The following is a 23,308-nucleotide window of genomic DNA, read 5'->3' as shown; positions in this document are numbered from 1 at the left end:
GTAGAGTCCAGGGCAGCTCTGCTGTGAGCTGGTGAGTCTGGCTGAAAACTTGGTTCTACCACCATATGGCTGGGGTATTTTGTGGCACACAACTTCACCTCTCTGGGCCTCAGCCTCCTCCCCTGGAGAATGGGGATAAGCATTACCACCTCACAGGGATGTTGGGAGAACCGTATGCAAGAGTCCCGGCCAACAAGCAACAAATGCCTGTCACTGTTATTATTATTATTGCTGTTGACCTTGTCTTTGGACTTGCCCCACCTCCCACATTGCCCCCACCCCTCGTGACCCTGCTCAAGAGAAGTGTATTTTCCCCGGAGGGATTTCCAATCCTCCACATCCTCAATGTTCCTTAATGCCTGGAAGATTTCATGCTGGGTTCATGGGGTCAGAGTACCCTCAGAATCCACCTGACAGATTCTCACTCTGTCGCCCAAGCTGGAGTGCAGTGGCACGATCTCAGCTCACTGCAACCTCCACCTCCCAGGTTCAAGCAATTCTCTTGCCTCAGCCTCCCGAGTAGCTGGGACTATAGGCGCACGCCACCACGCCCGGCTTATTTTTGTATTTCTAGCAGAGACGAGGTTTCACCATGTTGGCCAGGCTGGTCTCGAACTCCTGATCTCAGGTGATCCAATCCACCTCGGCCTCCCAAAGTGTTGGGATTACAGGCGTGAGCCACTGTGCCCGGCCCTGCAATCCTTCCTGCAGTTTTGTAGTTTCCTTGGTCTGTCTCCGGGAGAGAAGTTGTTGCAAACCCAGCAGTTATTTCCAGGCATGGATTAAGCAAAGCCAGCTATTCTGGATTTTCCGGTGGCTGGATTCTACTCTGTCTGTCTCCTTCCCTGCCTCCCTCCATTCTTCCCTCCCTCCCTCTCTCTTTCTTCCTCTCCCTTTCAAACAATCACTTCGATTCCTTTTGCATTATTAAAAGAAGAGTCAAGGTTTATTGCAGAACTTGTATACAGTACTTAGAATAAAATTCAAACATGTTCCAACCACCCAGACAGAGGTAGTCACTGCTGGTAACAGAGGTCTAGGAGTCCATCCTGTCCTGCAGCCTTCATCTGGGCCTCTCCCCAGCCCCAGAGGGCAGGTCCTGTTTGGTCCAGCCTTCCAGGCGGTCCCATTCTTTTGGCCAGGGATTGGTTGAGCGGTGGGCGGCGCTGGTGAATGAGACCGGAAAAGACGCTGCTGGGTGAGGTTTCTGCTGCTGGATGCGGTTTCTCGTTCCTACAAAGGCTCACCCAGGTAGGGATGGGCAGCTTCTCTGGGTCTGAGTCTGGATGTGATGCCTGGAATGCAGCAGCCATCTTGGCACCAGAGGGTGATGCCAATATGTGGAGGAAAGCAGAACAAACAGCAGAGCAGCAGAACTGGGCCTGCATGCCGTGCCCGGAGTAGAGCCAGACAATCCAGTTCTTTTTTTTTTTTTTTTTTTTTGGAGACAGAGTCTCGCTCTTGTCACCCAGGCTGGAGTGCAGTAACTCGATCATGGTTTACTGCAGCCTCCACTTCCCGGGTTCAAGGGATTCTCCCACCTCAGCCTTCTGAGTAGCTGGGATTACAAGCATGCACCACCACACCTGGCTAATTTTTTTTGTAGAGACACGGTTTCACTATGGGCTGGTCTTGAACTCCTTACCTCAAGTGATCCACCCGCTGCAGCCTCCCAAAGTGCTGGGATTACAGGCGTGAGCCACTGCGCCCAGCCCGTAATTTTTTTTAAAAAGTTAGATTTCAGTAGCACAGACATTTTCACCCCAAGCAATCTGCAACCCAGAGGCTTCTGGGACCTCACAGCTCCTCAAGGTGAGATCGTATCAACCTGAAAAGATTCCCGACTCCCGTGCAGGAGCAATGCAGAGGGAGGGTGTGGAGTGTTTTAGCCTCCTTATGATCTCCATCATACCCTGCCCCCCGCCAAGCCTCTGATAAGGATAGTTGCGGTTTTCTTAACCTTACTATAAGTTTATACAACATCTATACCAAAATTCTGGGCCCACTCTCCATTCCTGGCTCTGTGGACTCCAAGGATGCCCCCTCCCTCCAGAAAAAGGTCATCGCCTACGTCGCTGGTGGGAACAGAACTCAGCACAACTTCTGTGAGGGTTCATTTGTCAATATCTATCACAATGACAAGAAACATACTCTTTGGCCCAGCAATTCCACCTCCAGGAGTGTGTCCTACACTCAGGTGTTAACATGAGCTAAATGACAGTGTGCATTGGCCAGGCACGGTGGCTTATGCCTATAAATCCCAGTACTTTAGGAGGCCAAGGCGGGAGGATTGTTTGGGCCCAGGAATTTGAGACCAGCCTGGGCAAGATGGCAAGATTCCTTTCTCTAAAATAAAAAAAAAAAAAGTAAAATAAATGACAGTCTGTAAAGTTATTCACTACAACATTGTAATAGTAAAAGGCTGGAAATGATACAAATGCCTGTCCTTAGAGGCCTCGTTAAAAAAGCCCTGTACATCCCTCCGATGGAATATGAGGTGGGTGTAGAACAACTCAGGAGGCATTCTCTGAATTACCAGAAACTGAGCAAAAAAAGTAAGGTTCAGGGTGGGCGCGGTGGCTCACATCTGTAATCCTAGCACTTTGGGAGGCCAAGGCAGGAGGAGCACTTGAGCCCAGGAGTTCCAGCCCAGCCTAGGCAACATAGCGATATGCCTATCTCTACAAAAGTTAAAAAGAAATTTAGCCAGGTGGGGTGGCGCCCACCTATAGTCCCAGCTACTCGGGAGGCTGAGATGGAAGGATAGCCCGAGCCCAGCAGGTCGAGGCTGCAATGAGCCATGATCATGCCACTGCACTCCAGCCTGGGCAACAAAGTGAGACTCTTATTTCTAAAATAAATAAATAAATAAACAAATAATAAATAAATAAATAAAGTGCACTATTCAATGGTTTTTTGGTATAATTAATTTTCAAAAATGGTGGTTAAAAAGAGATAACAGACAATTTGCCATTTTAGCTATTTTTGAGTGTATGATTCAGTGGCATTCATTACATTCACAGTGTTGTGTAAAACTGGATATCCATGTGCAGAAGAATGGAGCTGGACCATTACACTCCAAACACAAATTAGAATGGATCCCTCATGTCTTTTTATAACTTCTAATTTTGGGACGTTTATGTACTATCTAATTAAAAAAATTAGCTTGGCATGGTGAGGGGCAGCTGTGGTCACAGCTACTTGGGAGGCTGAGGTGGGAGGATTGCTTGAGCCCCGGAGTTAGAGGCTGCAATGAGCTATGATCATGCCACTGCACTCCAGCCTGGGTGACAGGAGACACCGTCCCTTAAACATTTTTTTTGGAGAGGAAAAAAAAAAAGACAAGCTGTTCCTAAGGTGCCTGGGAATCCCAGCCCTTATGGCCCTCTTCATTTAGCATCTTGCTTCCATGCCTCTGGTTCCATCCCACGTGGTGACAGTACACATGAAACCTGTCTGCTCCTTGATTTCCACAAAAGACCCCATTGCACGCAGCCGCTGGAGGTACAATAAATAAGCTTTAATGAGATTCTGGGTGCTGGAGACAGACAAGGAGCTTACGTGCCACCAAAGCAACCAATGTTCCTTTATCTCCCCAACTCTGTGGGGTCCCACTGGCCTCCTCACCCTTGAGCCCTTTGCCCCTGCCATCCTGCTGGTTCCTATCTCTTCCCCACACTTCTCTGTTCCCGGCTCTTCCATCTCTGTCCAGAGCAAATCCTCTGTCCTGCTTATTTTCTCTTGCAGAGCAGCTCAAGCTTTGCATTCCCATTTAGCATCTTGGCCCAAGGTCTTCTCTCCCTCAACGTATTTTCCCAAACAGTTTTCTTTATAAGAGGAATTCTGCTGTCTGCCCTCAAGATCATAGACCTTTTTAACTTGTCAGTTGCACTGAGCAGCTGGGCCTCCTGGGTCTTGGGTCGCATCCATCTTGGTCCTATAGGAGCATGTCCTGAGCAACTGCAGCGCTGCCTCCCCCTGCATCCCTTCCCCCTTGTGTTGGAAATTGCATTTGCTTCTTTTGTGGGTTATTTCCTGCCAGTCCCAGCTTGCTGGCTGCCGATGCTGGCAGAAAGTGGCTGCAGATGCTGGCAGAAAGTGGCTGCAGCTGACAACCTTCTTCAAGTTCACATCTAGTAGTTTTCTCTGCTCCTTGGACACCCCCCAGGCAGCTGCTTGCGGCCTGAATTGCAGCCTCTGGTGACCAGGGTCAGTGGCTGTTTCTTGTAACCACAGAGATCTGACGGATACAGAGATTTAGAAGCTCAAGGCCAGAGGCCAAATTTTTACCAAAATTCTCTGGTGGTCCACACCCTTCTGTGTGGTCTGCTATGCAGTAAAGGCTTAACCTTGCCCAAAGAAAGATCGGGCCCTTTATCCTCAGCTCCTGGGCATTCATCTCTAAGCCCTTGGAATATCCTGCCTGGTAGCTGATCTGGGAGTCTTGGGCCACTCTGGGTGGTTCATGCTAATGATGTGATTTATGGTGGGGGTCTTGGGCCACACGGTGCTGGCTTGATGTATGAGGTCAGCCGTGTGGATGGTGAGCTGCTTAATTCAGCACTTTGGGAGGCCAAGGCAGAAGTATCACTTGAAGCCAAGAGTTCAAGACCAGCCTGGGCAACACAGGGAAACCTCGACTTTACAAATAATAAAAAGATTAGCCAGACGTGGTGGCACATACCTGTAGTCGTAGCTACTCAGGAGGCTGAGGTGGGAGGATGACTTGGCGTTGAGAAGTCAAGGCTGCAATGAACTGTGATCTCACCACTGTACTCCAGTCTGCCAACAGAGCCAGACCCTGTCTCAAGACAAACAAAAAACTCTGGACACAAAGATCTTGAGTGAGCTGCTCTGGTTGGCAGTATTGGCAGTACTTCTTGCATGTTGTCACATGTTGCTGTGAGAATCAGGTGCTGCCTATATGGCTCCACTGGGAGAGGGCAGATGGAAGCTGTCGCCTCATCTGTCGTGGAACGTGTGCTGTGCACCTCCTCCCTTTGCTGATCTTAATCTCTGTCCTTTTACTGTAATAAACTGTAACTGTGAGCCTAACAGCTTTCCTGAGTCTAGTGAGTCCTTCTAGCAAATGAACGGAGGGTGGTCTTGGAGACCTATGAACTTGCACCTGCCCCCCTCTTTTTGAGGTCTGGCACAGGGAGGGAGGCTGGTCTCTTTGGAGGGGGTCTTCATCCATTGGGGTCGGGTCCAACTCTGGAGGCCCATGTCCTTGCCAGCTCCAGTCTCTCTCCCCTCTCAGTCCCGACGCTGTCACCTTGTGCCCTCTGTCTGTGGATCCTGGGAAGAGCTGTTCTCTCTGCTCACAGCTGAATAGGAGACATGCTAGAAGAGGGTTTTCAAATTTTAGCCTTGGGGCTCTTTTGAACAAAATCAAACATCTTCCCACTGAAGCCCCATGTGCAAAGAACTGCAGGCCTGTCCCCTCCTCTCTCCCTGGAAGCCAGGGCAGTGCTTCTCAAGGTGTGGCCATGGGTGGAATTGAAGGGGCGGGGGGCGGGGGGGAGAGAGCAGATATTAAAATGCAGATTCCCTGGCCCCATCACAGACCAGACTGTCTGGGGCTGCGTCTTAGCAAACTCTACAGGGGATTCCACCCAGCAGGAAGGGTTGGGAAATGCTGCTCGAGGCACCAGGAGAAAAGACCCAGGCTCCTGAGGCCGGGCCGTGGGCATCTGAAGACGTCTGGTCTGTAGTTCGTGCAGACCCCACACCCTCCTTAGCTCCAACACTGCACTTACCCCATTAGCTGAGGCGCTGGCATGCTCCGTACCTGGGGAAATAGCAGGGGAAGTCGTCAGGAAGGAATAATGCTGGGAAGCATGGGAAGAAGACATGCCTGGGTGTCAGGGCCCTGAAAATGTCAAGTTCTGCCTCTGCTATTACATGGTGGTGCCATTTCCCTTAATGGTATACACATGTGTCAGACAGGGATGGCGGGTGTGCTTTCTAAGGATTTAGCCATCCAGTTATTCACTTGGTTATGAAATATCCATAAATATCGAGCCTGGCTCTGGAACCAGATGGATGGGTTCAAATTCCATCTCTGTCCTTTAGGGGCTGTGTGAACTTGGACAAGTGACTTAACCTCTCTGTGTTCAGTTTCCTAGACTATTCAACAGGGGTTTATTTAGCAAATAGTAGTAGTATTCAGCAAATGGTGAATGTCTACTTTGTGCCAGGTACATTCTAGGTGCTGGGGACACAGCTGTGAACAAAACAGATAAAAATGCCTGCTCTTGGCCAGGCGTGGTGGCTCACACCTATAATTCCAGCACTCTGGGAGGCTGAGGTGGGCGGATTGCTGGAGTCTAGGAGTTTGAGACCAGCTTGGGCAACACAACGAAACTCCATCTCTACTAAAAATATAAAAAATTAGCCAGGCGTGGGAGTGCACGCCTATAATCCCAGCTACTCGAGAGGCTGAGGTGGGAGAATCACCTGAGCCCGGGAGGTTGAGGCTGCAGTGAGCCAAGATCACATCACTGCACTACTCCAGTCCGGGCAACAGAGCAAGATCTTGTCTCAAAACAAAATGAAAACAAAAACAAACAAACAAACAAAAAGCCTGCTCTTGTGCAGTTTATGTTAATAATAACTATAATAGTAATAATAGCAATAACAATCATACCTAATACATACCCAGTATGTGGCTTACCATGTGCCACCTGCTGTGTTAAGTGCTTTACTGTATTATTAGGTACCATCACCCCATTTTACAGATGAGGAAACTGAGTCATACAGCTTAAGCTATTTGCCTATGGTGACATCACTAATCAAGCAGTAGCTTTAGGGCCCAGATACAGGCAGTCTGGCTCTGGAGTTGACACATTGAATCACTCAGCAAACACTTCCTCGAGTGCCTCTTTTATGCCCGGCCCAGTGATAGGCGGTCCTGGGGACACAGTCATGACAGTGACAGCCTCAGGTCTGCTCTCTTGGGGCTCACAGTCCACTGGGGATGACAAACAAGTCCCCCACGGTGATGACCCAGAATGGGCAAGGCTGGAGTGGGAGAGCCTAGTGGATGCTTGGCTCATGCTTGGGGGTCAGGGAGGGCTTCCTGGACGAGGCAGTATCCGCCTGGGTTGTAAGGGAGCAGCTTTGTTTAGTGGTTGAAGGAAAAGCTTGGTAGTCAAAGATCTGGCTTCTTCTCCCCAACAACCATTTCCAGCTGTTTGACCATTGGCAGGTAACTTCATCTCTCAAAGCAAATACTTCCTCCTCTGTAACATGGGGCTCACGGGAGAACCACTTTGCTGGGTGGTTGTGGGCATTCAAGGAGATTGTACAGGCCAGGTGTGGTGGCTCATGCCTGTAATCCCAGCACTTTGGGAGGCTGAGGCGGGTGGATCACAGGAGGCCAGGGGTTTGAGACCAGCCTGGCCAACATGGCGAAACGCTGTCTCTCCTAAAAATACAAAAATTGCTGGGCATAGTAGTGCGTGCCTGTAATCCCCGCTCCTTGGGAGGCTGAGGCATGAGAATCGCTTGAACCTGGGAGGTGAAGGCTACAGTGAGCCGAGATCGCACCACTGCACTCCAGCCTGGGCGACAGTGAGAGCCTGTCTCAAAAATAAATAAATAAATACATAAATAATAAAAAAAATAAAATTAAAATCGAGGGGGTTATACATACAAAGTGGCATGTAGACAGTGCTCAGCAAAGTATCGTTCCTCTGATTACAGAATTAGCTGGCACACTTCTCCAGAAGGAGCCATGGGAGGGTGCTCCAGGCAGGGGACGGCCTGTGCAAATCTCTTGAGGTGTGAAAGCATCAGACCCTTTTAGAGCTGAGGATCAGAGGTGCCAGTTCCTGCCACCTCCTCCTAGGAGTCACTCCTGAACAAGGCAGATGGAGTAAGGCTGAGGGGTTAAGCATTATTTCACCCTCCATCCATCTGGCAGGGACTCCCACATCACCTGAATTAAATTCCAAAGTCCCTACCATGGCATTAAGACCCTATACGCTCTTCTCCCACTCTGTAAATAATATTTGTAAATGTAATCAATGAACCGGTGAATAAGACTCCCTGGCTCTGCACCCTCATCAGTCAAATGGGGGAAACCTCATGGCAGTGGGGTGAGGATTCAGTGAGAGGCACACGGGAAGGACTCAGCACAGAGCCCAGCACATAGTAGGTGCTCAATTACGGCAGCTCTGGTGATGCTCACTCGAGGGACACAGATGACGGTGCCAAAGGAACTCACGGGAACATTTGGACCAATAGAAATAAATCCCGATCCCCAGCAGGATCAGAAAAGTCAGGATTCCCAGAACCAGGAAGATGATGGCATTACCGGACATGCCTGAGTGCTCACTGGGAGGTCCCTCTGAAAGAGAAGGAAACAGGTATTTAGGTAAGGAAACTCTTGGGGTTTATCCCTCATTCTTGAAATGGCATCTTGAATTTCCTTAGGGAGCCACCACTCCACTGCCTCAGTCTATTTAATTCAGGTGGAATGGATCCCACCCTCTGGTGCCTAGAATGGGACTTTGACACAGGCCTGGCCAATCAGAATATTCCATTCTCCCTGGCTGCTATGATTGGTTCATAGGTGGGCTGTGGCCTAAGCTGGGCCAATGAGAGCCAGCCCTGGGACTTTGGCTGCAGTTATTGAAAGTGGTATGTTTTTTCTCCTGCTGTTGCCATTCTGGTAGAATGTGAGCCTGTCCCTGCTGAGGGCCATCTTGCTTCAGAGCCTGCCTGAGAATAAAGCCAGTATAAGGAAAAGCAGAGACAAGAGATGTATAAAATAAAAGTTCCTGGGTTACATGGTTGGAGCCCCTGGATCTAACCATACCTGAAGGTGAATTTTCAATAAAGTCCTATTTTGTTTGTTTTTTTTTGCTTAGACTACTTTGTGTTTCTGTCAATTGCAATTGATAGAGGTCTGCCTAATACATTTGGAAAGGCCTGAGTCCCTGAGAGAGAGGGATTCCACATCTATCCCAACCTGTGTGTGTGGAGGGAGTGTATCCAGGCAGCTGAACAACGGTACCAGTGATATAGGTATGGAGTTAACAGGGGAGTAAAGCTGGCCCCACTGGTCCTTTTGTGAGAAGGCTTAGGAGAAGGATGGGAGACAGAGAGCATTAGAGAGGGAACCCTGCCTCGACCTCTTCCTTTGGTCCCTGTTCTTCCCACCCAGGGAGTTCCTCACCTTTGACCTGGACGGTCAGTTCTGCCTGGCGAGCTCCTAGGGCATTGGTGACGTTGCAGATTAAAGTTGTGTTGATTGGTTTGTCCACAGGACGGATCAGGAGCTGGGCGCCCTGTGCCACAGCAAAGGGTGGCAGGGGACCCATGGTCCTGGGAGAGACAGAAAGGTGAGGAGGTGGCCTCTGCTGCAGGTCCAGAGTGACAGTGATTGAGCACTCACTACGTGCCCAGAAACCCTCACGCCCTCTATAGCATAAGCGGAGAGCAACTCTGGAGGCCCCCCCCCGACTCTTCCCTTCCTCTCATGCCCACACCCAACCCATTAGCCAATCATGTCGGCCCTGCCTTAAGATCCATCCAGAATCCCACCTCTCCTCAGGGCTTCCACGGTACCTCCCTGCTCTGGCGCTGTGCATCCCGGCCCCCAGCAGCCGCCTTCCCTCTGGGCTCCGTTTCTGCCCTTGCCCCCTCGTCTGTTCCCCACATGCCACCAGAGGTCGCCTGTGAACCCTAAGTCAGTTCCCATACCTCAGCTCAGTACCCTCTGGCGGCCTAGCATGGCTCAGAGTTAAACCGAAGTCTTCTGGTGTCACAGGCCCCACGTGATCTGGCCCCTGCTACCTCTGCCCACGTTTTCCATTACTCTCCCCTTTGCTCCCGCCTCTGCATCCACAGTGGTCTCTTTGTTGGTCCTCAAACTCTCCAGTTAGGTGTCCAGGGTGTTTGCTTATGTAGGGACTGATGGATAGAAATGGGTTTGCCCATGCTGTTCCCTCTGCTGGAATGCTTTCCCCCTAGGCACCCGCAGAGCTCACCCTCATCTCCTTCAGGCCTCTGCTGGGATGTGACCTTAGTAACACCTCACTTGGCCACCCTATTTCAACTGTGATGATCACCCTTCCCATCCCCTTCTCATTTATTATTTTTTTGAGACAGCGTCTCACTCTGTCACCCGGGCTGGAGTGCAGTGGCACCATCTTGACTCACTGCAACCTCCACCTCCTGGGTGCATAGAATCTTCCCACCTCAGCCTCCTGAGTAGTTGGGACTACAGGTGCATGCCACCACACCCGGCCAATTTTTGTATCTTTTTTGGTAGAGATGGGGTTTCGCCATGTTGGCCAGGCTGGTCTTGAACTCCTAGCCTCAAGTGATCTTCCCATCTCTGCCTCCCAAAGTGCTGGGATTACAGGTATGAGTCATGGCGCCCAGTCCCATTCCCTTCTCTGCTTTATCTTCTCCACGGTATTTATCACCATTGCACACACACTACACACTTTATCTTGCTTCTTGTTTCTTTCACCACTAGAATGGAAGCTCTATATGGGGAGGAAATTTGGTCTGTTTTATTGACCAACGTATGTTGGTTAATTGCACCCGGCACACAGTAAGTAGTCAAGGAACACTGGTTTAATGAACAGAGGTGGAGGAGATGGAAGCATCAGGCTTTGGGTGCTCCGCAGAGCTGGGATGCAAACGCAGCTATCTGGCTCAAGAGCCTGAATTGCGGTGCTTTGAGGCAGGACAGTAAAGGCACCATCACACCAGTTGAAAACCTTTGACCGGCAATTCCTTCCATGGACAACTGCTGACAAGTGACCAGTGGGGATGGACACCGCCATGGCATTTGCAGAGTTGAAAATGGAAAATGACATCTGTGTCCTCTACTAGGGACTGGTTAAATAACTGATGACATCCACATATGTTGGAATCCCTTCCCTGCCCTTTCGGAGGCCCAGGTGAGATGACTGCTTGAGTACAGGAGTTCGAGACCAGCCTGGGCAACATAGTGAGATCCTGTCTCTATTCTTTGAATTTTTTTTTTAAAGTGATGGAATCCCAGCAACACTAAAAAAGGGGCCAGGTTAGCCAGGCGTGGTGGTGTGTGCCTGTAGTCCCAGCTATCTGGGAGGCTGAAGCTGGAGGATCGCTTGAGCCCAGGAATTCAAGGCTGCAGTGAGCTGTGATTGTGCCACTGCACTACAGCCTGAGCAACAGAGTGAGGCCCTGCCTCAAAAAAAAAAAAAAAAAAAAAGCAGGGGAGCTGGGGGTGCTCTGAAATGCATAATATGATTGATGGATGAATAGAGGGACTGAAGGAATCACAGAAACGTGATAAAGCAAGCACAGTAAAATGTTAGCGGGGGAATCCTCGTGGTGGAATCTTCAGTGTTCACTGGAAAATTCCTATGATTTTTCTGTATGTTTGACAGTCTTCCTAATACAACGTGGGGGAAAATGGAGTTGTGGATCTATGTGCTTTGACACGGAAAGGTATTCACAAGACAGACGAAAAGGTTCAAAATTATATGTACAGCATAATTCCAGTCTTTGTGTAGAAACAGAGAGAAAAAAGACAGAAGGATGTATAATAAGGGGTCACTGGGTATTTCTGGAGGTGGCTGGGTACACTTGACTATAGGCACTACTTTCTTCTTTTTGCTCATAACTAAATTGTTTGATATTTCTACAGTGGACACAAGTTATTTTTGTAATAAGGAAAAAGACCTAAGGCTGGGCGAGGTGGCTCACGCCTGTAATCCCAGCACTTTAGGAGGCTGAGGTGGGTTGATTGCTTGAGCCCAGGAGTTGCAGACCAGCCTGGGCAATGTGGTGAAACCCTGTCTCTGCAAAAAAATACAACAAAATTAGCTGAGTGTGGTGGCGTGTGCCTGTAGTCCCAGCTACTCAGGAGGCTGAGGTGGGAGGATCACCTGAGCCCAGGGAGGTCCAGGCTGCAGTGAGCTATGATCACGCCACTGCACTCCAGCCTTGGTGACAGAGCCCCTTCTTTAAAAAAAAAGGGCGGTTCAGTAAAATTATGTAATTTATGTAAAATTATGTATTATAAAATTATGTATTATCTCTTTGCCTTTTTCTTACCTTGCTCTTGATCTCAGCCTCAGTGTGAATCTGGGGAAATCTTATTGCTGTGAGCCTCAACTTTCTCATCTAGACAATGGGGATATAGTACTTGCTCCGTCCAGAGATAACCAAGTAGGTTACACAAGGTGACGGTGAGGTGGTTACAGTCTAGAGTGGGGGCGTCCAATCTTTTGGCTTCCCCGGGCCACATTGGAAGAAGAACTGTCCTGGGCCATACATAAAATACACTAACACTAACGATAGCTAACGAGCTAAAAAAAATTCGCAAAAAAAAAGTCTCATAATGTTTTAAGAAAGTTTACAAATTATGCGGCCTGCAGGTTAGACAAGCTTGGCCAAGAGGCGGAGGACCAGCTTTGGAGCCGGGCGCTGATTCAAGGGCCGCTTCTGCCCTCTCGTGGCTGGTCTTTAACCTGGGCAGGGCAACAGCTGCCGACTGTGCACAGCATGGGGTCACATGGGATTCGGGGGAAGTACCGGGCACAGAGCAGGCACACCCCAAAAAGCAGGTGCATCCACCAGCCAGGATTCAACCACCTGCTAAACGCCTCAACCGCAAAACAGAGATGTCAAAACAGAGATGCCCCCCACTGGGGGCCCGAAGTCAACCTCCTCTTTTTTTCTTTTCTGAATCTCCCTCCTCTCTTACAGCAGGAGTCCAGGCCCCAGTCCGTCCTGCCTCAGACCCAGGGGTCCAGGCTCCCAGCTTCTCCTCCCTCAGACCCAGGGGTCCAGACCCCCCAGCCCCTCTTCCCTCAGACCCAGGGGTCCAGGCCCAGCCCCTCCTCCCTCAGTCCCAGGGGTCCAGACCCCAAGCCCCTCTTCCCTCAGACCCAGGAGTCCGGGCTCCCAGCCCCTCCTCCCTCAGACCCAGGGGTCCAGGCCCCCAGCCCCTTCTCCCTCAGTCCCAGGAGTCCAGGCCCCCAGCCCCTCCTCCCTCAGTCCTAGAAATCCAGACCCCCAGCCCCTCCTCCCTGAGACCCAGGACTCACGTGCTCCAATTATAGCCTGTGGGCTCTGGATTGCTGCGAGCATCACAGGTCAGGGTGGCCTCATTCTGGCCAAGGTACCAGTTGTTATCATAGCCAGAGATGGATACCTCTGGGGGGTCTGCAGGAAATGGATACAGAGGTTCAGAGACTGGGAGGCTTTGGGGGGCCTGGGGCTACGTGGGATTCACGACACTGCAGGAAAAGGCCTGGGGATATTTGGAAAACAGCGGGAGCTGGAGAGGCCTAGGAGGAGTCTAGGTAGATGGGGTGCCACAGAGAGCAGAAGCCTGGGAGTCCTTGGTCAGTGGGGACATGGAGAAGGCTTCTGAGGAGCTGCTTTTCTCCACTAGCTTTCCTGGGTAGCCTGGACCAGGCATGTCTTGGGTGTCCTGCAGGAAAATGCCTCCTCCTTTTCTCACTCATAGGCAATGACCACTCACAACACACAGCAGTGTATTCAAGGTTCTGACAAGTCCTGCAGGAAAGAGTCCCAGATAACCCTGCTCTAGGCTGCTGCTCAGCCATCCCATACGTGATTGACAGCGAAGACCTTTCAATGTCCTTGGGGGCAGGCCAATGGGACAGGGTTTTATTCGGGGGCGAGGGGTAGGAGTCAGTGTAGATCTCCTCCTCGCTCAGACCCAGTGACAGTGTTGAGGGACTCCAGTATAGACAGTACCTGAGGGAATCTGTGTACCAATTGCCTGGCGGGGAGTAAGCAGTATAGACAATGGTGGGAGGAACAGTATGAATGATGTCTAGAAGAGCTTGTGTGGAAATTACTGATGGGCTCAGTGTAGACAGGGTGTTGGAATATTACAGCAGATGCTATATTGTCGGGCCAGTGTTGAAAATGTGGTGGTGGGGGTGAGATCACCCCCACATATACAGTGTGTCCCCGGGAGCTGACGAAATTAAGACAGGCTCTGTGTATGTGTGTAGACAGTATTTGGATGAGCCAGTGTAGATGATGTGGGAGCTTAGTCTAGATCTGTGCTGTCCAATATGGCACCTACTGGCCACATGTGACTACTGAGCACTCGAAATATAGCCAGGCCGAAATACACACCAGATTTCAAAGGCTTTACTAGGACAAAATAAATGGGAAAGATCTCAAGAATAATTTTTAAAAAACAATTACAAGTTGAAATAATATTTTAGGTATATTGGGTTAAGTAAAGGCAATTATTAAAAATTAATTTTGGCCAGGCACAGTGGCTCATGCCTGTAATCCCAGTACCTTGGGAGGTTGAGGCAGGAGGATCACTTGAGCCCAGGAGTTCAAGACCAGCCTGGGCAACATAGGGAGATCCTGTCTCCAGAAAAAATAAAAATAGGCCGGGTGCGGTGGCTGACGTCTGTAATCCCAGCAATTTGGGAGGCCAAGGTGGGTGGATCACGAGGTCAGGAGTTTGAGACCAGCCTGGCCAACATGGTGAAATCCCGTCTCTACCACAAATACAAAAATTAGCTGGGCACTGTGGCCAGGGCTTGTAATCCCAGCTACTTGGGAGGCTGAGGCAGGAGAATCGCTTGAACCCAAGAGGCGGAGGCTGCAGTGAGTTGAGATCGTGCCACTGCACTCTAGCCTGGGTGACAGAGCAAGACTTCATCACAAAACAAAAAAACAAAAACAAAAACAAAAATTAGCTAGGCATGGTGTCACACGCCTGTAGTCCCATCTACTCAGGAGACTGAGGCTGAGGTGGGAGGATCACTTAAGCCCAGGAGGTTGAGGCTGCAGTGAGCTGTGCCACTGCACTCCAGTCTGGGTGACAGAGTAAGACCCCGTCTCTAATAAATAGATAAATAAATAAACAAATAAATTTCATCTCTTTCTTTTCTTGTTTTTGAGATGGAGTTTTGCTCTGTTGCCCAGGCTGGAGTGCAATGGCGCAATCTCGCTCACTGCAATCTCCGCCTCCCAGGTTCAAGCGATTCTCCTGCCTCAGTCTCCCGAGTAGCTGGGATTACAGGCACCCGCCACCGTGCCTGGCTAATTTTTGTATTTTTTAGTGAAGACAGAGTTTCACCACATTGATCAGGCTGGTCTTGAATGCCTGACCTCAGGTGATCCACCTGCCTCGGCCTCCCAAAGTGCTGGGATTACAGGCGTGAGCCACTGTGCCTGGCCTCTTTCTTTTAATTTTTTAATGGGGTGGCTGCTGGAGAATTTAAAATCCTATATGCAGCTTGCATGCTATTTCTGTTAGACAGCACTGGTTAGAGAGTCCTGCGGCTGTCAGTGGAGATAAATGTGTGGGTGTCAATGTCGATGATGCCATGAGGGAGCTGGTGGAGGTAACGCTGTGCAGGAGAATCAGGACAGATGCTGTCAGGGGGCTGTGCAGACAGAACACAAGGAGGCCAGTGTGGTGATGTGGGGTGAGACTGGATAGCCTGTAGATGAGCCAGTGTAGACAATATTGGGCAGAGGAGCATGGAGACTACACTGGGGGACTCTGCAGACACTACTTAGGGGAGCCAGCACAAACAATGTGAGAAGATCAGTGCAACTAGCACCCGGCGGAGACAGTTGATCGTGGCTCAGGGGAACTGGTCGATACAATGTGGGAGGTGAATGCAGACAGTTCTCCAGGGAGTCAGTGTAGACAGTGTCGGGGGGCACTTTAGAGAGTGCCTAGGAGAACCAGTGTAGAAAAAGTGGGGTGTTTACATAGACAGTGGTCATAGGAGCCAGTGTAGACACTATGGGAGACAGTGAAAACACCCCACAGCTGGTGGCCAAAATAGGTGGTGTAGACAATGGGGTTAGTGCTGTCTGTGGCCCAGGAGAGCCAGTGTAGACAATGGTAAGGCAGTGTAGAAAATGGACAAGGGGCCAGGTGCAGTGGCACACGCCTGTAATCTCAGCACTTGGGGAGACTGAGGCGGGAGGATCACTTAAGCCTAGGAGTTTGAGACCAGCCTGGGCAACATAGCAAAACTCTCTCTAGAAAAAAACTGTAAAATTAGCTGGGCATGGTGGCTGCACCTGTAGTCCCAGTTACTTGGGAGGCTGAGGGAGAAGGATTGCTTGAGCCTGGAAGGGTGAGGCTGTAGGAACCATGATCATGCCCCTACACTCCAGCCTGGGTGACAGAGCGAGACCCTGTCCAAAGGAAAAACAAAACAAAACAAAAAGCCGGGCACAGTGGCTCATGCCTATAATTCCAGCATACTTTGGGAGGCTGAGGCAGGCCGATCACCTGAGGTCAGGAGTTCGAAACCAGCCTGGCCAACATGATGAAACCCTGTCTCTATTAAAAATACAAAAATTAGCCAGGTGTGGTGGTGTGCACCTTTAATCCCAGCTATTTGGGAGGCTGAGGTAGGAGAACCACCTGAACTTGGGAGGCAGAGGTTACAGTGAGCCGAGAACATGCCACTGTACTGCAGCCTGGGTAACAGAGTGAGACTCTATTTCAAAAAAAAAAAAAAAAAAAAAGAAAAGAAAGAAAGAAAGAAAAGGACAAGGGAGTGGGTGTAGACAATAAGGGAGGCAGTGTTGATCGTGGCCAGAAGAACCAGTGTAGCAATGTGGGGAGGGTCATTGTGGATACTTGCCTGGGGAAATGGGTGTAGGCAGTTTAGGGGCAGTGTAGACTGTGCTCAAGGGAGTCAACAGAGTGTCAGGTATCCGTGCAGACAGCCGCTAGAGGAGCCAGGGCAGACAGTCTGGGTACCAGCATTGACTATGGCCCAAGTAAACTGGTGTAGACAATAGGGACAGTGTTGTTTACGGCCCAGGGGAGCTGGTGCAGACAATGGTGGTGGGTCGTGTAGACAGGAGTCAGAGGAGCCGGTGCAGATGATGGAAGCAATGCCTACAGTGCCTTGGGGAGTCAGTGTAGACAGTGGTGGGGGCAGCCCGGCAGGGGTTCTTGCCATCGCTGACTTGGGGACACTCACAGTACACGGTGAGGTTCACAGTCAGCAGCTGAGGCTTCTCAAAGCTCTCGTGCTCCACCTTGCAGGTCACATTCTTGCCGTCCACCTGGCTTGAGGGCACCAATATCCAGAGGCTGGTGACAGTGACTGTGCCAGACAGGAACCCTGGCACCTGGCTCGTATTGGGCATCCCGCCCAGGTCTGAGCGCCAGGTGATTTGGGCCGGCGGGCGACCCCCTGTGGAGACGCAGCGGGCCACGGGCACTGGCTCTCCAGTGAGCTGGACCTTCTGAACCTCAGCTGTGTTCTGGGGCTTGGCTGGGAAGAGGAACAAAAGCAACAAGTCATTCAATGAACCCCTCCGTGGCAGAAGGGGGCATTCATTAAGGGTACAGGATGGCATGGTTGCTGGGCGGGGTGGCTCACGCCTATAATCCCAGAACTTTGGGGGGCTGAGGTGGGTGGATCACTTGGGGTCAGGAGTTTGAGACCAGCCTGGCCAACATGGAGAAACTGTCTCTACTAAAAATTAGCCAGGGTATGGGGGCACACACCAGTAATCCCAGTTACTTGGGAGGCTGAGACCAGAGAATTGCTTGAACTCAGGAGGCGGAGGTTGCAGTGAGCTGAGATTGTGTCACTGCTCTCCAGCCTGGGCGACAGAGTGAGATTCTGTCTCAAAAAAAAAAAAAAAAAAAAGATACAGAATGGCATGGTTTAAATCCCAGCTGTGTCCCTGAGCAGCTGTGTGGTCTTGGGCAAGTCTGTGCCTCAGTTTCCTTGTCTGTTGACAGGGGATAGTGATGGGATCATAGGCAATGAGAATATGCAGGTAAAGCTCTTAGAATGGCATATAATAAGTGCTCAATAAATATTGTTTGGTGGAAAGTGCTGGAGCCCAGCAGTGACCAAAATAGTCCCGGTTCTGCCCTCATGGGTACACAGTCCAAGGGGGCAGACAGACTCTTTCCTAGGCAGTGATGACTCGGAGAGGGCAGGGCTAGGAAGGGGAAACCCAAAGGGGGTTATCCTGGTCTGGGGCTCAGTGGAGGAGAGGAAGCCTGAGCCCTGAAGTTGAGAAGGGAAGTGACTTGCCCATGGTCACACAGCTGTAAGCAGCAGAGCTGGGCTTTCACATAAAGTCTGTCTGACTCCAAAACCACCTTGACCATCGCTTAATCATCATCCTGGTGATTCCCAAACCTGGAACTTCCTTCCCCATCATTACCTGTATTATTTACCGAAGATTTCTCCTTAACTTGACTCACTGTTTCTGTTTTACCCTCATCCTAAACCATGATACCCGGAATCCCAGGCTTGCTGGAGTGACAAGAGCTGCCTTTGGTTGGGTGTTGTATGCTAGGCACAGTTCCAAGCCCTTGACATTTCATGAGTTTCTCATACAGGCTTGGAATAGTTCTTGGCACATAAGCTTAAAAACAAAACAAAACAAAAACAGAAAACAAGTTGGGCATGGTGGCACATTCCTGTAATTCCAGCTACAGGGAGGGTGGGAACATCCCTTGAGCCCAGGAGTTCCAGGCTGCAGTGAGGACCTACTATGATCACACCACTGCACTCCAGCCTGGGCGACAAAACTAAACTGTCTCAAAAAAAAAAAAAAGGGTCAGTTTTTTTGAATCCTCATGGTGATCCCTATCCCACAGATGAGGAAACTGAGGCACAGAGACTTCTTGCTCAAGTTCCAAGAGGAAGGCTTCATGGAGCTCATGAAAATGATCCCCTCCTCTTTTGGGTATCAGGATCCTTGCTTTCCTGTCTGTCTGTTTCAACTTTCTCCTTCTTTACCAGATAAAGTAACAGTAACCGACAGCTCTAAGGGGCTCACATGGGCCAGCGGTGAAGCGCCGCTGCCCTAAGGCTGCAGCTTTGGTCTTGGGCAAGTCTGTGCCTCAGTTTCCTTGTCTGTCAACAGGGGATAATGATGGAATCACAGGCAATGAGAATATGCAGGTAAAGCTCTTAGAATGGCACATAATAAGTGCTCAATAAATATTGTTTGGTGGAAAGTGCTGGGGCCCAGCAGTGATCAAAGTAGCCCCGGTTCTGCCCTCATGGGTACACAGCCCAAGGGGGCAGACAGACTCTTTCCTAGGCAGTGATGACATTCAGGACAGCTTTCCAAGGGTGATGCTATTGTCACCAACCCTTTTACAGATGAGGAAAGGAGGGACCCAGAAGAGGCCACCCAGGCCTCCTCCCTTCCTTCCCAGTCCCCTCCCAGCTCCCTTTCCAATATACCCCTCCCCCTCCCTCAGGGCTTTCTGATCCCAGGCTTGGGGGTCTTTACTCCCTGAGATCTCTGCTTTCTTCCTGCCCTGCAGCCCCTCCCCCCACTCACGTCCCCCCACCCCACCCCACATCATTGCGCTGTCCCCTCCTTTTGTCCTCAGGGGATCTGCTGTGGAGGGACTCTCCCTCCCTCCCAGGCCTCCCCGCTCTTTGCCAACTTCCCTGATCCTCCCACCAAGTCTCTGCCTTTCATTCAGCCTCCCCAAAACCCCCTGTTCACCAAGCACTCGGAGCCAGATATCCACGCTCCTGCTGCCCTGCGGGAATGTGACGAACAGGCAGGTGTAGTTGCCTTCATCCTCGACTCGCAACCCGAACATCCTCAGCGAGGCATTCCGCAGCTCCGCGCCCAGTCTGGCTGCCACGAATTCCAGCCGTTTGGACTCCGAGTAGCTGGGGCCCTGCGTTTGGTGGAAGACGGCCATGCTGCCAGATTCACCATGCCGCGCCCAAGTCAGCTGTGACACGTGCGTCACCTCCATGTTGGGCACCTGTAGGTAGCAGGGCAGCGTCACGGAGTCGCCCAAGAAGCCGGGCACCTGGGTGGGCGCCTGCACGACGACGTCCCCTGCGGAGAACCGAAGAGAAGGTGTCAGACCCGGGGCGTTCTTGGACTAGATAGGGAGGGGCTCCAGGAGCCCGGGCACCTGGGCGTGCACTTGCACGCTGGGGCCCTGGAGCCCCGGTGGACGGTGGGGTGTGGGGGGAGGGGGGACTGGGGCAGTAGTTGGGGCCATGGCAGGCGAGGAGGGTAAGGGAGTCTGGGATGGTCTGCAACTTGGCCGTGCTCCTTCACTTTGGCTATTTATTACCGTATTTCTTCTATTATTACCGTATTTCCCTGAATCTCAACATCACTGATTTAAAAAATTGTGGTAAATATTGTGGTTAAAAAACTAAATTTACCATTTAAGTCATTTAAAGCATACAGTTCAGTGGCACTATGTACATTTCACGATACTGTGCAACCGTTACTATTATATAGCGCCAGAACTTTTTCTTTTCTTCTCTTTTTTTTTGAGACGGAGTCTCTCTCTGTCGCCCAGGTGGAGTGCAGTGGCGCGATCTCTGCTCACTGCAAGCTCTGCCTCTGGGGTTCAAGTGGTTCTCCTGCCTCAGCTTTCCGCGTAGCTGGGATGACAGGCTCCCACCACCACACCCGGCTAACTTTTTGTATTTTTGTTTTTAGCAGAGATGGGGTTTCACCATGTTGGCCAGGCTGGTCTTGAACTCCTGACCTCAAGTGATCCTCCCACTTCGGCCTCCCAAAGTGCTGGGATTACAGGTATGAGCCACCGCACCTGGCCCAGAACTTTTTCATCGCACCAGTGTCGTAGGTTTCACATACCATGACTGTTGTCATTTATAGCACAACTTGCCATTAGGGGTTAGAATGTCCCCAGTGTAGAAAATGGGGAGAAATCCTGGGTCTTCAAATCCATGAAACGCTGCATTATTACTCTGGGTGGGTCCTGGTTGGAAGAATGTGGGGGATTGAGGCACCAGAGGAAGGCAATTATAGCCCAGGAGTTTTGGGTCCCTTCAGTTTTCTGCTGTGAAGCTTCAGGCCGGTTACTTAACCTCTCTGATTCTTTTTCCTAGTTTGTAAAATGAGACTTAGAACAGTGGACACTCACAGGGTGCTGACACAGATCAGGGGCTATTCTGGGTGCTTCACATATATCTTGGCATTTAATCCTCAAATAGCCCCCCTGAGGCAAGCACTACTGTTAACATCATTTTACAGACAGGGAAACTGACACAGAGTATAGTGTCCTCCAAGTCATACAGAGGTTTAGTGGCAGAGGTGGGATTTGAACTTGGGTGGTCAGAGACTGACCTCTAATCCCCCAGGTCCTATATAAAAATCTTTCTGCTAAGGGCCCTAGCACATAGTAGGTCCTCAAAATGTGACAGCGCTTATTGACACTAATAAACATGGTCCTATGCATTCTTTATTTTTAAATTTTTATTTAGTTAATTATTTTTGTAGAGATGGGGTCTTGCCATATTGCCCAGGCTGGTTTTGAATTCTTAAGCTCAAGTGATCCTCCCACCACAGCCTCCCAAAGTGTTGGGATTACAGGCATGAGCCACTGTGCTTGGCTGCAACCAGCCTGGGCAGCATAGCGAAACCCTATCTCTACCAAAAATACAAAAAAAATTAGCCAGGTGTGGTGGTGAGCACCTATAATCCCAGCTACTCCAGAAGCCACAGTGAGAGGATCGCTTGAGCCTGGGAAGTCGAGTTTGCAATGAGCCGGGATTGTACCACTGCACTCCAGCCTGGGCAACAAAGCAAGACCTTGTCTCTCTCTCTCATACACACACACACGTACATGCACACACGCACTATATATATATATATATATATATATATACACACAAAATATATAAATAAATAAAAATATGTTATTTATTTACTCTTTAAATGTATAATAAATATATATTATTTATTATATAAATAATATATGTTATAAATATATAATATATTTAATATATATTTATTAAGAAATATATTATTATATATTATCAATTATATAATAATACATAGTACATATTATATATTATTATATATAGTATATAATATACATAAATAATATATTATTATAATATATAACATTATATATTATTATAATATATTATATATTACTATAATATATAATATTATATATTTTATAATATATTATATATTACTATAATATATATTATATATTTTGTAATATATTATATATTACTATAACATATAATATATAATAATAATATATAATATATACATTTATCAGGAGTTTGAGACCAGCCTGGCCAACATGGTGAAATCCTGTATCTACTAAAAATACAAAAATATTAGCCAGGCATAGTGGCACATGTCTGTAATCCGAGCTACTCGGGAGGCTGAAGCAGGAGAATCGCTTGAACTCGGGAGGAGGAGGCTGCAGTGAGCCGAGAGCAGGACACTGCACTCCAGCCTGGGTGATGGAGTGAGACTGTCTCAAAAAAAAAAAAAAAAAAGAATGAAAGAATGAATGAATGGCCAGGCCCTCGGAGTCAGACATTGGGGGTCAGAGGGGTAATGGTGTCAAGTGTCACCCACTGTCCTCCTCCCCAACATCAACCATCCTCTCCGTCCAGACCCAGCCTGCCAGCACGCTGCTGGGTTATGGCCTGGGTATGCTGAGCAGGAACCTGGGTAAGGTAATCCGGCATGCGTCACCATCTGCTGATTTTCCGGGATTCACTTGCCTTTTTGGGAAATTTCCTCACCCAACTCCATCCCCTTTCCGAGGGGCCCAGAGGAGGGTCTTGTTCCCACCCCGTGTTGCTGCCAATTTCGAGGAATTTCTGTACCCAACTCCGACCGCTCTCCGGGTGGCCAAGAGGAGGGTCCTGCCCTCGCACCCTCGCACCGTGTTCCTTCCAACCCCGGGGCAGAGATGGGGGGTGGGTGGCGCCGGGCGGCGCCGTCATCTTCGGGAACCCAAGGGGGCGAGTACCCGGCCTGGATGCGGAGCTGGGAGCCAGACAGGGGCCACCGGACTGCGCGGGGGTCACTCACCAGTTCCTGGGGGTGGCCAGGACAGCACCAGTAGCGCCACCAGCAGCAGCAGCCACGCGGCGGCCATGGCTCGGGCCATGCCAGTTGCTCCGGGCAGCTGGGCCTCCCGCGGGCGTCTCCTCGCTTCCCGGCGCCCGCTCGCTCTGCCGCGGTCGCTGCGAGTCCAGCTCCTGGAGCTCAGGTCCTGGAATCCCCGGGGGGCCGCTCCTCCAGTGCCTGGGGTGGGAAGGGGAATACCCACTTCTTCAAGCTCCAGACGAGTGACTGGAGCGGAGGGGAGTTGGCGGCCAGTCCCGCCAGGCGCGGGGTGGGCCACCCAGGCTGGCCCTCCCCGCGCGCCTGCGCCTGCGCAGGTCTCTCCCGGCGCTCAGTCCCGCTGCAGACGCGCGCTCGCCCCGTCGGTGCCCACTAGAAGAGGCGGCTTCCTGTGTGAGGTCACCCACATTCCAGGTGAGGAAACGGAGGCACACGGAGAGATTCAGCAACT

General features: G+C 50.3%; 1 protein-coding gene and 1 long non-coding RNA gene across 7 annotated transcripts in view; one reads left to right on the top strand and one right to left on the bottom strand.

The window, feature by feature from the left end:
* LOC129138138 (uncharacterized) overlaps positions 1–23,308 on the top strand; it is a 70,200-nt gene that overhangs the window by 35,606 nt on the left and 11,286 nt on the right. The gene's annotated exons all lie outside the window — the stretch shown is intronic.
* PVR (PVR cell adhesion molecule) lies at positions 24–23,228 on the bottom strand. Of its 6 annotated transcripts, none has more exons than XR_010153886.1 (9): positions 22,822–23,224; positions 19,486–19,833; positions 16,974–17,270; positions 13,062–13,179; positions 9,185–9,333; positions 8,195–8,353; positions 5,760–5,791; positions 4,685–5,343; positions 24–122 (listed from the first exon to the last, which is right to left on the bottom strand). XR_010153886.1 is itself a non-coding variant. In XM_001161582.8 (8 exons), exons 1-8 carry the CDS (start codon positions 22,898–22,900, stop codon positions 5,272–5,274), a joined length of 1,254 nt encoding a protein of 417 aa, XP_001161582.2. In that variant the 5' UTR covers positions 22,901–23,228; the 3' UTR covers positions 3,500–5,271. The 6 variants fall into 6 exon arrangements, 4 of the variants coding, with proteins under 4 accessions (XP_001161582.2, XP_009434084.2, XP_063657961.1 ...); XR_010153887.1 differs by having other exon boundaries at positions 8,231–8,353; XM_001161582.8 differs by lacking the exon at positions 24–122 and having other exon boundaries at positions 3,500–5,343; positions 22,822–23,228.

This window comes from Pan troglodytes, chromosome 20 (assembly GCF_028858775.2).
Source record: "Pan troglodytes isolate AG18354 chromosome 20, NHGRI_mPanTro3-v2.0_pri, whole genome shotgun sequence".
In the NCBI taxonomy this organism is placed as follows: domain Eukaryota; kingdom Metazoa; phylum Chordata; class Mammalia; order Primates; family Hominidae; genus Pan; species Pan troglodytes.
Note: the sequence above shows the minus strand (reverse complement) of the source record. Positions and strands in the feature narration are given on the sequence as shown.

Coding starts and splice junctions, on each gene's coding strand:
- PVR (XM_063801890.1), bottom strand. CDS start 22,900: ATGGCCCGAGCCATGGCCGCCGCGTGGCTGCTGCTGCTGGTGGCGCTA. Junction 19,834..22,821: donor CTGGCCACCCCCAGGAACTG/GTGAGTGACCCC, acceptor GGTTCTCCGCAG/GGGACGTCGTCGTGCAGGCG. Junction 17,271..19,485: donor TATCTGGCTCCGAGTGCTTG/GTGAACAGGGGG, acceptor TCCTCTTCCCAG/CCAAGCCCCAGAACACAGCT.